General features: G+C 42.8%; 1 protein-coding gene across 1 annotated transcript in view; it reads right to left on the bottom strand.

The window, feature by feature from the left end:
* Positions 1–15,564, bottom strand: part of LOC117454446 (storkhead-box protein 2-like) — a 109,238-nt gene extending 93,674 nt beyond the window's left edge. The window contains exon 1 of the mRNA XM_034093681.2: positions 14,792–15,564. Within this exon, the coding sequence (XP_033949572.1) occupies positions 14,792–15,131 (340 nt within the window). The 5' untranslated portion in view covers positions 15,132–15,564. The remainder of the gene's footprint in view (positions 1–14,791) is intronic.
* Between the last annotated feature and the right edge of the window lie 702 nt (positions 15,565–16,266).

The following is a 16,266-nucleotide window of genomic DNA, read 5'->3' as shown; positions in this document are numbered from 1 at the left end:
AAGTGAACGCATGGATGACGTCACGACCATCACGTGACTACTGAAAATGGCAAACATGGCGGCGGCCAGACGGAATATACAGGTCTTGATAAAAAAGAGCTATAAAATCATTATTTACCGGGGAATATCGCTGATTTCTTCAGGGTATGGTTTAAACATAACGTTTCACTAAATACTGAAGTTTTGATTAATTATCTAATGAGTGGACCATTCCTTTAATAAAAGAGCACATGTTCAATGTGAAAAGTGACAGTAGTTATAGATTATTTGCAATTCGGTGCTATATATATATATATATATATATATATATTATTTTTTTGTGTGTAATATATATATATATATATATATATATATTACACACAAAAAAAGAATAATAAAAAAACAAATATTATAATTATTATTTTACCTTGAATTTCAGGGGGGTCGCGGGGATCCGTTGGCGGGGCGCAGCGCCCCTCCAAGACAATGGTAGGGGAAACACTGGAATGTGTTTGTATAAAATGCTATATTACGATGTGACTAGAGTGGAAAGAGAGGACCATTGGTGTGGAAGTTAAGTGAATCACATGTTATTGTGAACTGCTGTCATCTAGTGGACTAATAGCTCTACAAAATTAAACAGCATTGGAAGGCATCATCCAAACACACACACACACACACACATCAGGGTTTCCCACACAGTACTTTGGCGGGCCGCCCAGGTATATTAGCGTCCGCAAAAGTATATTTTGCGACCCATTTAGGTTTTAACTTTCTTTTTCTGTCCGCGAGCACGACGCCATCTGTGATCGATTAACTACCCCTCCTGTACCTGTTCGCTCCGCTATCGCGTGAAGGGTCTGCCCCCCCCCGTTGATGAGCGTGCTCCATTAGCAACAGTTGTTGTAACTTAATCTTCCAAATAATGGCAGCACACAGCTGTTTGAGGCCCTGAGCCAAACAGACACCCCCCACTCTGATGAACACTTTCAAGGAGAGGAGATGAGGAGAGCTGTACAGGCAGGCAAAGACACATTTCCCAACATTCTATATTTTGTATTGTCAACAAATCCCATGTTGGAAGCCAAATTGTGATTTTTATTATTCCTTCTTGACACAAACCACAGACATTGTCCAAAAACGATTGAAGATACATTGATGAAAGTATATGGAACTTTGACTTAACCCTACTTACACTATCCTGCTGCTAGAAATACTCACTAAAGCACTAAATGTGGATTAATCCGCCATCTAAAATAGTCAGAACCAAATGAACTCTTTCCTCCAGTATGACCAATAGAAACTACAGTGATCATTTATTTAAGGAACATATTAAGCCGCAATAAACCTTTATAACGTTTTAATGATTTAAGTCTTGAGTAAGAACTAATGGATTCCTGGATATTGCTATCGTGTCAATATTGTAAGGTTGACGATGTGTGCTTTCATCAAATATTTCATTGTGAGTTTGATAAATAATCCGTTTTGAGTAATGCAGCCTTCAGAACCTGAAAAACCATGAAAGTGTTCTCAAAGCTGGTGAAGGTGCAGCTAGTTTGAATGACTTTGCATACTGCAGGGTAGCTTGTGGATTTACTCCAGGTGGAACTAAAGTCTGAGTTAACACTTGATTATATTTCACATCATTCATCCACATCTGTAAAGTAACTAAAGGTATTAAATACATGTAGTGGAGTAATCTGAACTGTAGTGGAGTAGAAGTACACAGTAGGGCTGCTCGATTATGGCAAACATCATAATCTCGATTATTTGGGTCAATAATTGTAATTGCGATTATTAAATGAGATTATTCATTGACTTTGAAAACATCCATTTATTGGAGAAAAGAATTTGAACAGTATGTCTTTTAACAGTTGATTACCCTGAACTTTAAGTATAATTCAACTGAAAAACCAAAAATATATATATATTTAAAGGGGACCTATCATGCAAAATGCACTCTTGTACGTCTTTTAAACATGAATATGTGTCCCCGGTGTGTCAGGGAACTCACCAAGTGTCAGAAAACACAACCCAGGGTTCATACACTTTTTCACCAATGATTTTCCATGACTTCTCAATGACCTTTACCTCATGTTCCATGACCAAACAAAAATTACCACTGAAAATGGTTTATTTGAACATGGAACAGGAAAATAAGGTCTGCATATGAAACATGTTGTGTCTATCTAAAAGAAATCAAATAGTAGGCTTACTAGCTTCTACAGGCTGAAGCAACTGTAGTCAGGGATGCAAACTCATCAGGTATGAAAAAGGTGACAAGGATCCTAACCCCGACCCCCCGACCCCACGGAATATCGGCTTTAAAATGAGGAATAACAGGATGTTAGCAGTCAGAACAACTAAAGCAGCAGGTAATAACAGAAACGCCAAAGAGTCACATCTAATAGAAATATATAAAAGCATTTATTTTAATTGTGTAGCAGTCAGTTTATAATTCTGGCAGCACTGTTGAGCATTTTGAAAATGTATTTTCATGCCTCTGTGCAAGGCTTAGTCTTTCTATCTGTATAGCCAGTGGTGTAACTAAGTTCATAAACTCAAGTACTATACGGGGGTACAGTTTTGAGATACTTGTACTTTATTAAGTATTTCAATGTTTTGCTACTTTGTACTTCTACTCCACTACAGTTCAGAGGTACATGGTGTACTTCTACTCCACTACAGTTCAGAGGTACATGGTGTACTTCTACTCACTACAGTTCAGAGGTACATGGTGTACTTCGACTCCACTACAGTTCAGAGGTACATGGTGTACTTCTACTCCACTACAGTTCAGAGGTACATGGTGTACTTCGACTCCACTACAGTTCAGAGGTACATGGTGTACTTCTACTCCACTACAGTTCAGAGGTACATGGTGTACTTCTACTCCACTACAGTTCAGAGGTACATGGTGTACTTCGACTCCACTACAGTTCAGAGGTACATGGTGTACTTCGACTCCACTACAGTTCAGAGGTACATGGTGTACTTCGACTCCACTACAGTTCAGAGGTACATGGTGTACTTGGACTCCACTACAGTTCTGAGGTACATGGTGTACTTGGACTCCACTACAGTTCAGAGGTACATGGTGTACTTCGACTCCACTACAGTTCAGAGGTACATGGTGTACTTCGACTCCACTACAGTTCAGAGGTACATGGTGTACTTCTACTCACTACAGTTCAGAGGTACATGGTGTACTTCGACTCCACTACAGTTCAGAGGTACATGGTGTACTTCTACTCACTACAGTTCAGAGGTACATGGTGTACTTCGACTCCACTACAGTTCAGAGGTACATGGTGTACTTCTACTCACTACAGTTCAGAGGTACATGGTGTACTTCGACTCCACTACAGTTCAGAGGTACATGGTGTACTTCGACTCCACTACAGTTCAGAGGTACATGGTGTACTTCTACTCACTACAGTTCAGAGGTACATGGTGTACTTCTACTCACTACAGTTCAGAGGTACATGGTGTACTTCGACTCCACTACAGTTCAGAGGTACATGGTGTACTTCGACTCCACTACAGTTCAGAGGTACATGGTGTACTTGGACTCCACTACAGTTTTGAGGTACATGGTGTACTTGGACTCCACTACAGTTCAGAGGTACATGGTGTACTTCGACTCCACTACAGTTCAGAGGTACATGGTGTACTTCTACTCAACTACAGTTCAGAGGTACATGGTGTACTTCTACTCCACTACAGTTCAGAGGTACATGGTGTACTTCTACTCCACTACAGTTCAGAGGTACATGGTGTACTTCTACTCCACTACAGTTCAGAGGTACATGGTGTACTTCTACTCCACTACATGTATTTAATACCTTTAGTTACTTCACAGATGTGGATGAATGATGTGAAATCTAATCAAGTGTTGAATCAGACTTTAGTTCCACCTGGAGTAAATCCACAAGCTACCCTGCAGTCTACAAAGTCATTCAAACTAGCTGCACCTTTACCAGCTTTGAGAACACTTTCATGATCAATCATTGTAAAACATATCATATAATCTGAAATGGACCAATCTGCACAATGACTGCTTTTACTGTTGCTACTTTCACTATATTTTGATGAGAATACTTTTCTACTTTTACTTGAGGAACATTTTGAATGCAGGACTTTTACTGAAACAGAGTATTCCTACACTCTGGTACTTCTACTTTTAATCAAGTACAAGATCTGAGTACTTCTACTTTTATTAAGTACAAGATCTGAGTAGCCTACTTCTACTAAAGTACACGATCTAAGTACTTCTACTTTTAATCAAGTACCATATCTATACTTATACCACCTCTGTATATAGCCTATGAAAAAAACTATTAGAAAACGAAGGCTAAAGCTAACGTTAGCAGATAGTGACAATGTATGCTAGCTAGCTAGTGTTAGAAATTAAAATCAATGTTGATATGGCATAATTTGAATTAAATACACTATTTAATTTAAATTAGTTTTATTCTGAAAAACCTGAAGTTCACTAACTATTAACTTAATACTTTTATTCTGAAAATGCTTCACTTCCGGTTAGCATTAGCATGTGGCGAAATGCTGCATTTTCAAACCATGAATCAACGGTGAAATGACATGTGATGTTGTACACTGAGCACACTGGGGTTAGCACTCTTCTATTGCCGCTGAATAACGTTTATTAGGGAATGTTTAATTAACCACAGACACCAGAATGATGTAATTTAACAGAAAAAGGCAGGAATTGCATTGGACCCCCCCCCCCTCCACTCGCACATTTCATTTTGTACACCACCGCATCTTTTGTGTAATTAAATGCTGTTAACTTTTATAAGCTTCCCTTGACTCTTTTCAGTCTCTCCTGCCTTCAGGGTTCTAGAATACACGAACACTAGCTCAACGATTCTTTAAATGATATTGCGACAGAAAAACGTTTCAGTTCACATCACGCTCTGCCGCTCTGCTCTGAACACCTGAACGGCCCGTTCTAACAGCTGTTCACCAGCGGCTCAGTCTGTGCCACAGTGACTCCGCACAGTTAACGAACACACCGTAGATAATGTAGCTGACCCTCATCCCAGAGCAGTTCAGCCGGCCCGACAGGCAGGAAGACTCGAGCACACAGCTCGCGCTTCATATATTAAAAAATAACACCATCCGCGTCATGATGGCACATAACAGCTCGCGACCGCAGATTATTTCAGCGATTAGATTAAATGTAAATTATATTTGACGCAACTTTAGTTACATTTCCATGACTTTTCCAAAACTTTGGGAAAAATATTGTTTTCCATAACTTTTCCAGTGCCTGGAATTTGCATTTTCAATTTCCATGACTTTTCCAGGTTTTCAATGACCGTACGAACCCTGACAACCCTCTCTTTTCCTCCATACCCAAATCTCTTAAAAAAAGGGGCTGTAACGGATCTGATACAGACTGATCCAGATTTGAATTCTTTCCTACGTCACAAAAGTGGTGCTCTGCTTAGTGGTCAATTTTCCAACCTATCAGGGTGTTACAAGCTGGCTCTGCTTGTAACATAAGGACAACAGTTCCACACCGGAGTTGCCCAAAACAATCATTTATTGTATCCAACACAGTGGTTACAACCAACAATAAAACAGAACAGAGGAGCGGTGTCCTGCTGCACCGAGCAGGGCAGCTGAGAGAGAGCGAGAGCCTGTTCTGCAGCCCTCTTATCTACTGGAAACAAGTGCCACAGGTGGGTCCCATCACTGCTGATTACAAGAAACACAGGTTACAGTAGGGGTGGGCGATATGACGATATATATCGTCGTGACGATATTAGGTCTTCACGATATGCTTTTTCAGAGATATCGTCCTATCGTGATAAAAAAAAAAAAAAAGATTGAAAAAAAAAAAATAGCGGGAGGGGAAGAGGCTCTCCGTGCGCGGCGCAGGGGGCTATGACAGCGGACGGAGAGCCTCTTCCCCTCCCGCTCCCCCAGCCTCACCTACTGATTTTAATTTCACCATATATCAAGCCCGATCGATTTCATAATGTCAGCGCACCTCTGCTTTCGTTCAGTCCGAGTTGTTTGACAAGTTCCCAAAGTCCCCGCCCCCTTTCTTTGCAGCGAGCAACCATAGGGCAGGCATTTCATAAAGGGGCTCCTTATGAAAAGACTAGCAAACGGTGGAAAGACATAACTGACGCTGTGGCGTTTTATGTTTTTCCCTTCAGTTATGCTAAAGTATTTTATTACACTTCAAGTCTACTCTAAAGTTTACATTTTAATTGTTTGGCACTGACTTTTCCTCATTGATGTTTTACTTAGTTATGTTTTACCCTCCTTTTCATGTTTATTGATGTTCACTGCTCACTTGTTCATTCAGGGTTTCATTTCTGAAATAAAACCAGCTTGAAATGCTATTTTGGTCTGTTACTCCTTTTTGTTTTAGTTTCTGTTACCTTGTAGGTGCTTGTACTGTTAAGTAACTTGAAAAATAACCATAATAACCGTCATGAAAAAATATCGTGATATATATCGTCTATCGTGATACTGCCTGAAAATATCGTGATAACATATTTTTCAATATCGCCCACCCCTAGGTTACAGCAGCACCACCTGGTGGACAACCACAGGGTTGTCACAAGGGGAATGAGAGGTTGGGCCACGGCCGGCCATTGCCGCTGGAGACGCTGTAGTACATATGCCAGGCCTGTAAGTGGTGCTGTAGTCTGCCACAAAAGCAGCGAAGAAGACTTCCCGCGCATGGTTGCCATTCTGTTTATTCTCTGCTGTGCCTCTGTGCAGCGAAGCAAGCTTTTTGATTACAGATTTGAAAACATCGTTGCTTGCTTTAAAAGTAGCACAATTCATGATGTCAAACCTTGGAAAGTATCTAGATATCCCTGCCCTAATACCAAAGTAACTGGCAACTGAATATGTGTCGCCGTTTGATGTCTATGTCTGGACCGCTGCGTAAAAAGGAGGGTTTCTGCCCCATTACTTCTCTTCTTACTTCTATAAGGATAAAACACGGAGGAGGGAGATCTCTTTTTCTCCCCCTCTTCTGACAGCCCAGCAGCTGATCTCAGAGCACGCTCCCCTCTCCTGCAGGGGGGCGTGGTCAGCTGCAGCTCACAGAATCAGCCCCCTGCAAAAACAGCGCTGGAAAGAGCAAATAGAGCGAAATGAGGCATGGCTAAAATGCAGGATCTGTTTGGCATTTTGAAAATGTATATATATATATATATATATATATATATATTTATATAGGTATGGCCCTACAATATATTGTTCAAATATAGCATGATATGTCCCCTTTAAAAAAAAGAAGGAAAAAAAGATAATACTAAAAAAAGTATCGTTTTATTTTGATTACGTCGTTAAAATACGATTAATTGAGCAGCCCTATTACACAGTACTCCCCTCATAGCACTTCATTGATGTTAGACATTGTGGCAAAGACAAACCTAGCGTGTGCAGGGGTAGACATTAAGGGTAAAATGCCACTGGCCCTCCGGGCCGGTGGATTTGTATTATCACTGGCCCCACCATTGTAACCACTGGCCCGGAGTACTCATCCAAAAAAAACAATAATGAAGAAAAGGAACACATTTGTTGCCATAGTAATTTATGCACTAACTACATTACTACTTGTACTACAACATTTTAATCATCAGTTCTTCCTCATTTTCCTCAATTGTTCATATTTGGTTTATTAAAATAATGATATTGTGGTCATTGTTAAAAAATGTCTGCTATTATGAGTATTATTATTATTATTATTATTAGTATAATGCACTTTCTGCCTTCCTGTCATTAGGAGTTAGACATGTAATGGCTATGTAATAGATTAGAACCTTCATTCTCCTAAACTGCTGGGACATTTCCCTAAAGCCAATACCTTTATATTTTCTACTCTTCACTTACTTGTCAGCATAGGTCGGCATTGATGTACAGAACCGACAGAAGACCTTGTTCATACTGGCATCATATTGAGAGGTGCAGTGACGCGTCCTAAAAGCAGGAAGTAAGCTGCTGGTTCCCTCGACAAAAAGCAATGCGATTTCTCCACAGGGTTTTGTAAAATAGCTTGAAATAAGGTCTGTGGAAAACTAACCTGTTTGATAAATGCACGTTTTGTTCAGCCGGATAATATCCACATGTCTACACTACTTTTAAAATGTTCGAATCATAAATCTAATCGATTCCCGCTCACGGGAGCCTGCTCGCGCTGTGCTACGCCGTAAACAGCTGTTTGCTTTTCACCCCACAACGACAACCGACTCACAAAACGCTATGTTGTAGCGTTAATAAACGAAACAATTTAACAAAATTGCTAGTCAAAATACCAATACCACAGGACCATTTCTTTTTTTAAAGCAATATTTTTAGTGGCCCGAGCGGGCAAGTGGAAAGTACGTTATGCTGGCCCGGGGTGTCTAAATAGTGCTTCCGGGCCAGCGGGCCATTTATAATGTCGAGCGTGTGCGTGTGCGCGTGTGTGTGTGTGTGTGTGTGTGTGTGTGCCTGTGGTGATGGGGAGAAAAAGCCTTTGAGTTATATCACTACTGCCTTTCTTCTCTTTAATCAGAGCAGAAAACCCCAACAAACACATGCACACTCTCACATGCACCAAACTCTCACACGCTCTCTCACGCCCACACTCTCTTTCACGTGCACACACAGTCTCTCACACGCACGCACATTCTCTCACATGCATGCACACCCATTGCTGTAGGATGATGATGGAATTGTTTGACTATAGTAAGTAGACAAACAGAAGCCTCCGTTTTCAATACATTGTAATGCAAGCATTGATAAATTATCTTTTAGATCACTCAGAAAGTATTCAGACCTATATCCAGGGTCGGGTTATAAAAACAGAGCACCACCAATTCCTTTATTCCTAAATGGAAAGAATACGTCACCACAACAAACCTGCCAAGAGAGGCCCCCCCCAAAACTCACAGAGTGAGCAAGGGGGGCGTTAGTCACCACAGATAGCAGGATCCGGCCAGCAGAGACAGGAGTGAAGCTGTACACTCAAAAGGGCTGGGCTTTATGGAAGAGTGAACAGAAAGAAAATCACAGTGGAAAGAAAGAAATGAGAAACTCGTTATGATTTGGCTAAAAGGCATGTGGCCATGTCTGTCCAAACCCATCACCTCTCATCCCCCTGGGAACACCACCCCACAGTGAAGCCTGGTGGAGGTAGCAGCATGTGCTGGTCACAATTGATGAATAAATCTAAATACAGGAAAATGTATTTCAGTTTTCCAAAGATTTGAGGCTGAGACAGAGGTTCACCTTCCGGCAGGACGATGACCTAACGTATACTGCCAGAGCAACACCTGAGAGGTCAAGGGGAAACATTTCAGTATCTTGGAATGGCCTGGGAAAAGCCCAGACCTTAATCTGATTAAGAATCTGTGGGATGACCTAAAGATTGCTGTACACCAGCAAAACTCTTACAAGTTGAAGCAGCTGGAGCAGTTTTGGGAAGAAGAATAGGAATAAATATAATTTGTCTTTTCGAGACATTGCCCAAGAGACTAATAATAATATGTCAGTTTGTTGTAATGAAAACAATTGTTTTCATTACAACATTATGGCTCGTGTGTTGACTGCATTCATAATTAATAAGAGTAAAAAGGCAAAATGCCACCTAAGTTAATATACAAACAGTTTTTGATAAACAATGTAGCATTTAAAAAGGTCCAGCACAGTGATTACTGTTGGGGAAATATTTTCCAAGGCCCATAACTTTGACCCAGTTGATCAGTTCATGCTGTCCTGACTGAGCACACGCACCTGTAACCGTGGCTGCTGTGCTCTCAGTGTTTTGTCTCCCTGTTCCTGCCTGTTGGCGTCAGCAGATAGAGGTGTTATCATTAGTGGTGCACGATAATTATCGGTCCGATATTAGGAATTATGATGTCATCACGATAAACCCGATAAAAGTATTAATAGCCCCAATAATATACAATTTATTTCTTGGGTAAAAAAAAGAAACAAACAGATACTGCGGTGTGGGTGGATTGGGATGAGGGGCGCTTGTTTTTCACTCGGCTCCTCCCGTTTTGCCAGTACTGTGGTATTAGTGGTTTAGGAAGAGGGGAGTTCTTCACAAATCCAGCGCTCCCTAATACTTCGAACCTGATCAGTCACCTGAAACATCGCCATTGCTACGATGGTGTGTTAAAAGCGTACGAAGACAATAATACAATACAAAGTGTGTGTGTGTGCGCGCGCGTTGGAGCTATGTGCAACTCAAGGCATATGCTCGAACGGGAGCTGCCTGGACGCTGCAATCATGTTGCACTATCCGTGCTGAGTGTGCTGACTTCTCCTACAATGTCCCACTGTCTGCCTTCCTGCATAAAGTCAAGTGCTCGGCGCAGTTGTGGCGAAATGTCGCTCCTCTGTTTTCATTTAAACAGCTCCTTATATCCGTTAGCGCAGCTAGCTAGCACCAGATGCTAACAACAACAATGCACGTAAGGTCTCTCTCTCGCTCGCTCGGGCCACACATACACACACTCTCCCGGTCCTCCAGATGGCCAGTCGGTGCCTGCCGGTGAGCGTGGAAGTGTGGTCTGCCACAAGCGGGCGGCAGGAGCGGGGCAAGCATCAGCTTGTAGATGGTATTTTAAACTCGATGCGCTCTGAAAAAAATACACATGCGTTAATCGCGTTAAAATAATTAGTGGTGTAAATCTTTTTTTATTATCGGTTATCGGTATCGGTCTTGAGAAGCAGGAAGTTATCAGTATCGGTTTCAAAAACCCAATATCATGCATCCCTAAAAAAAAACTTCATGTGTGTACGCCGTGTGCTTTGATATATTCAGAAATGTTTCAGGTTTGGTCAATTCAGATAAGAATGAGAGAATAAGTGAACTAAATGTTCAGTGTTGTCAGGTTTTGGTAGGAAGGCAGTGACAAGGGCTAAAAGTAAGGGTGGAGGGGTTCCGGAGGGGGCATGAGTCGGCAGGACCCCCGACGGGACAGGAAGTGGGTCCAGGCTTGAAGACTTCTACATGCCAGTATTCACTTATCGACATATTGCCTCCTGTCGATAAGCTGTCTGGTTCAGCAAAACTCCATGTTAAAAAACATGGAAGAATAGCCGCACTGCTCTAACTACCAACCAACATGTGGAAAGCATTTCCTGTGATTCAGCAAACAAATAGTGCACCAAAGAGTACCTATAAAAGTATTAATTTAATATATCCAAATATTCACCCTGTTTCGAACAACACACCACAATATTTCATATTAACTTCATCTTATTTTATTATATTGGGTTTTGTTTTTGAATGCCTCTTGCCATCTCCCATGCTAAAGTACCACTCTCCACCAATTTAGACACGGGTGCGCTGGTGGGGCATTGTTTTACCTGAACACAATGAAAATGATGTGACATTGACAAAATTGTTATTTGGACAACATTTGAAGGTGAGGCCTGTCGCGATAATCAATAAATGGACTTATCGTACGATAAATAAAAATGGACTTGATAACTTTTCTGAGCTCGATAAATTGCCGTTTACATGCGTGTTTGTTTACATAAGGATGTGACCAGCATTTTAGCCAGGAGCGCTGTGGCTGCCAGCCCGGCGCGCTGTGAGGGGCGGGGCTCACACACAGCCAGGTCAGGACACTCCGCGTGCAGCAGTGTAGTAGCCAAATTAATAATATAGAGACAAGCAGGAGACAACGTGTGACTTACTAGAGGCGAATTTTAAGCTAAATGGAAGTGGTTGTAAAACCTAATACCACATCTCCGGTGTAGGAATATTTTGGCGTTAATAACGCGTTAACGCGAAAAAAAATTAATTAATTATTTGAACGCGATTAACGCATGTGTACTTTTTGTCCTCGGCCGCCCCGTAGTTTCAGAGCGCATCGAGTTTAAAATACATTCTACAAGCTGATGCTGACAGCCTCGCTCCTGCCGCCCGCTTGCTGCAGACCCGGCAGACCACACTTCCACGCTCACCGGCAGGCACCGACTGGCCATCGGGAGGGTGTGTGTATGTGTGGCGCAAGCGAGCGAGGCATACCTTACTGTATACTGTACTGTGTATTGCTGTTGTTAGCATCTGGTGCTAGCTAGCTGCGCTAACGGATATAAGGAGCCGTTTCAATGAAAACAGAGGAGCGACATTTGGCCGAGCACTTGACTTTATGCAGGAAGCCAGACAGTGGGACATTGTACGAGAAGTCAGCACACTCAGCTCGGATAGTGCACGCAACATGATTGCAGCGTCCAGGCAGCTCCCATTCGAGCATATGCCTTGAGAGCGCACGCGCACACGCGCACGCGCACACACACACACACACACACACACACACACACACACACACACACGAAGTCCAAAAAGCAAAAGTAGAGGAGGATTTAAGAAAGGCTTCCACAGTTGCGCTCACCGGAGACTATTGGACTTCACTCAGTAATGACAGTTACCTCGGGGTCACAGCGCATTATTTTGATCCACAGTGGGAACTTCAGGCTCATGCTTTGACAGTTATGAAAACAGAGGAGCGACAACTGCGCTGACACACGCACGCACGCCCGCCAACAAGCAACGCTGCTTTTCAAAACTGTTGGGGAAACCCGGGGGGAGGGAAACGGAGGTCCACAATGGTTTTTGCCAGAAATACGACTGGACTTTCAGCTTTAGATAGAACAGGACTTATTATTGGAACTCAAAACTCAGATCATCTGTAGCACAGAGTAACTGAACCCTTGTTGAGGAAAGAAAGGAGGATGGATTTTGTCTACAAATAATCAAAGCTAGTTAACTTCAGCTAACTTTATACGAGCGGCAACATGGATCGATTTTTTGTGAAGTTACCTAAAGTGAGAGAGGAGACAGCGTCTGGCAGAAAACGTCACTTGCACACTTTTGGCTGTCTGTGGAGACCGAGTTCCCCCACCTCGCCAACAAGGCTGTAAAAGTGCTCATTCCCTTCAGCTCCGCCTACCTGTGTGACAGTGTGAGTGCAGGTTTTCCGCATTGACCTTAAATCAAAAGCAAGTACCGGTCAAGCAGGGGCGGATCTACCGGGGTGGCAACTGCCACCCTAAAAATAGGCCTTGCCACCCCAGCTGCCACCCCAGTTGGCAGCTTTGTTTTTTTAAATAAAAGTTGTGGCTCATCGGACATTTATGAGAGAAAACCCCTAATGTCCGAGTGCAAGTAAATGCAGCACAAGACGCGAGCCTTGTAACCCTGGCGCAAGCGTGGAAATGTGATTGGCGGCGATTTCATTTGAATGGGACGGCGCAAAACGAGAAGCATTCGGACCCAAGCACTGAAAGAATGAGGTATTTGCGGTCTACACTGACAGAGAAGAGACTGTCAGTTTGGCTGTACTCAGCATTGAATCAAAACGCACTAAAGCTTTGGATCTTAATCAGTTTGTGAGGCGTTTTGCTGAACAACATGGTAATCGCCGCATTCAGCTGTTATAGGCAACTTGATGCTCTGCTCACGGATGACTCGATGAGCATAACAAACTGTTAAGATGATGACCTTACGTGTGTAAATACATTACAAAAAACGGTTTTAAGTCCTGAGAAAGTCAAGTAAGACGGTGAGTAAAACTACACTGCCCAGCTAGGGCTGAACGATTAATCGGTTTGAAATCGAAATTTGAAATGAACTTCCGTTGGGTCGCTTAAAAACAAATATCGCAAATCGAATCTCTGTCAGAAAAATCGCAATTAGATTATTTCCCCAAATCGTGCAGCCCTATGCCCAGCCAAAAGAAAGTAACCACTTTGATTTCACTAGGCCAGTAGGTAAGGGCATTCCACTGGATAATAATACCCCTGCAGTATAGCAACAACAACAATAATAATAACAATAATAATAGCAGCAATAATAATTGGGAGGGGGGGGCGCGGCTGTTCTTATGTTCTCTGAGGGGAGGCTCACCTTCCCACACTTTGAAAACCCCTTCCCTATAACACTATAAACGGACAAGAAGTTCCTGCTTTCTGGTAATTCAAAGTTTAAGGACAAAACATAATCTTTCCCTTTCCTGTAGTGTGTTGTATAGGTTTTTATACGTGTAAATAGTCTGCAGAATCCCCTCCAGTTTCTCTCCCACACACTACCCCCCCCCCCCCCCCTGCCTGAAACACCTCCATTGGACTCCTTTGTTTACTTCAGTAACAGAGTGACATCACTATGAAACACTCGCACTTCTATTGACTCTTCTTCAACACATTGTTTGTGATAGTTTAAGGGGCGGGACATCTCTAAAGGGGTTTACCAATCACAACAGAGCCGGCCAGTTAACCAATCAGAGGGTGAAAAGAGGTGCTGCAGCACAGGCAGTATGAGATAAATAAAGAGCTTTTTGAACATTAAAGCATGGAGACATGTCCCAGTTGAGACACCAATATACACCTGGAAATTAGCAGAACAGGGCCCCTAAGCTTAAATCTGAAGTAAACATCTTTGTTGGGGGTGTGTCAACTTTGAGTGCCCCCATCTTCTGAATGATGGGTCTCGTATGGGGTGAGTTAAGTTGTGAGGGTGACTCATAACATATATCCTTGTTCAGAAATAAACAGGTATAAAACATTTACATATAAATTGTTGGAAAGGAGTGAACAAAAATCAATGTGGCTTATGCAACTGGAAGTGTGGCTAATCCGTTTTATAATTGAGTCTAAATGCAACACACAACAGACGTGCTGTGGTGTCGGCGGTGTGCACAACCAATGGGTCGTGCTGAGTGGAGGTGGTCGTGTAGCGTAGCGTCAATGGAAACACAAACACACGAACATGATTCGGCCTAAACCTAAGCAGGCAGGGTGGGTGTAGAGGCCTTACCCAGGTATTTGATGGTGAATCCTCGTGGCGGATTGAGGGACCTCCGCATCCATCCCTCCCTCAGCACCTCTAGGTGGTCCTCCTTCCCCTGGATCAGCAGCACATGCTCATCTATCCATCCCAGAAAGAAGGTCTCGGACACAGCCTCAGTAATCCTCTGGTTCCATACATGATGCTGGGTATTTTCTGCTTTAAAGTCGGCAAAAATCTCATAGCCGGTGTGGTGTCTCGGCAGCGCATCGCTCTCTGACACCCCGGCCGCCCCCCCCGCATCCCCAGCCCCAACCCTGGACAGTACTATAGCCAGTGAATGGGGGGCTATCTGCAGAAAAGACTCCATTTTCGCGTCGGCCTTCTAGCTGACTATCGAAAGCCCTGTTATCATTGTATGCATGCATGTGACACCGTGAGGCTTCATGCGGAACATAGACTCCATGTTAGCTCGCAGGGTGTAGCTACAGGCTGCGGGCTGCAGCAGCCGCATAGCCTACCACTGTGTCCATGAAGCTAGCCTGCTAGCTCCCGTTAGCTCCCTATACTTACATGAAACCCATTCCTACACCTTTAGGTCCTTTCCTCTAAACATAATACATAGCCCCGTAACGGAAACCGGTTTTTACCAAAGACCCATGTCGAGCGCTGTCACCTAAAAACCAAAGATGACATTCGTGATTTTCGGTGTAACGGTGTCTTACACCTCGTTGTGTTATGTACCTGCAAATTAGGCTAACTAGCTTGATGCTAACGTGTTAATGAATTCACCCAGGCAACAGATGCGGAGAGACCCCCCTTTCCTCGTCGCCAGGCAGCAACCGGGTCTCGTCGGACACCTGTATCTTTTTATCCAGCCTCCACGGTACCCGATGGCTTAGTATCTCCCCGGCCGCCCGGTCCTTCTTTCCTGTCCCCTGCCTGACACACGGCGGTACGGTGCGAGAAACCCAGCTGGATGCAGGAGCGTCTCATCCAGGTACAGTGATGGCAGGCATCTGTATGGAGCTGCGTCAAGGCAGCTATCACAACAGCCGACACACATCTTCCGGCCACATTTCAAATTAAGACCTCTAGCCCAACAGGTGTTTACAGTCAGCAGCTCGCCTATCTGCTGCCAACAAGCTGAGTTAATAAGATAATAGCTGTCGAAAATCATACAGTATCCCTGCAGCGAAGTATTTCCAAAGTATTTAACGGTAAGAAAATCATTTTATATTTATATTTATATATCTAGCTCATTAATCAGTTGTCTGATAACTACCTGAAAGAAATACATTAATGTATCATATATGTTGAGGATTTTCAATTGTTCTAATTGACATTATACAAATAATACATGTTATAGCAATTCCAACTTTTATTCAGTAGCCTATTGTGATTTTTTAAAACAAAACATTAGATAGCAAAAAATATGTTTGTCTTGTCGATTATGTTCTTCTTACATCAACCAAAAAAAACACCGCCCCCACACTTAAAGTAAT

Source organism: Pseudochaenichthys georgianus, chromosome 10 (genome assembly GCF_902827115.2).
Source record: "Pseudochaenichthys georgianus chromosome 10, fPseGeo1.2, whole genome shotgun sequence".
Lineage (NCBI taxonomy): Eukaryota > Metazoa > Chordata > Actinopteri > Perciformes > Channichthyidae > Pseudochaenichthys > Pseudochaenichthys georgianus.
The sequence above is the reverse complement of the archived record's forward strand: the minus strand, read 5'-3'. Positions and strand labels throughout refer to the sequence as shown.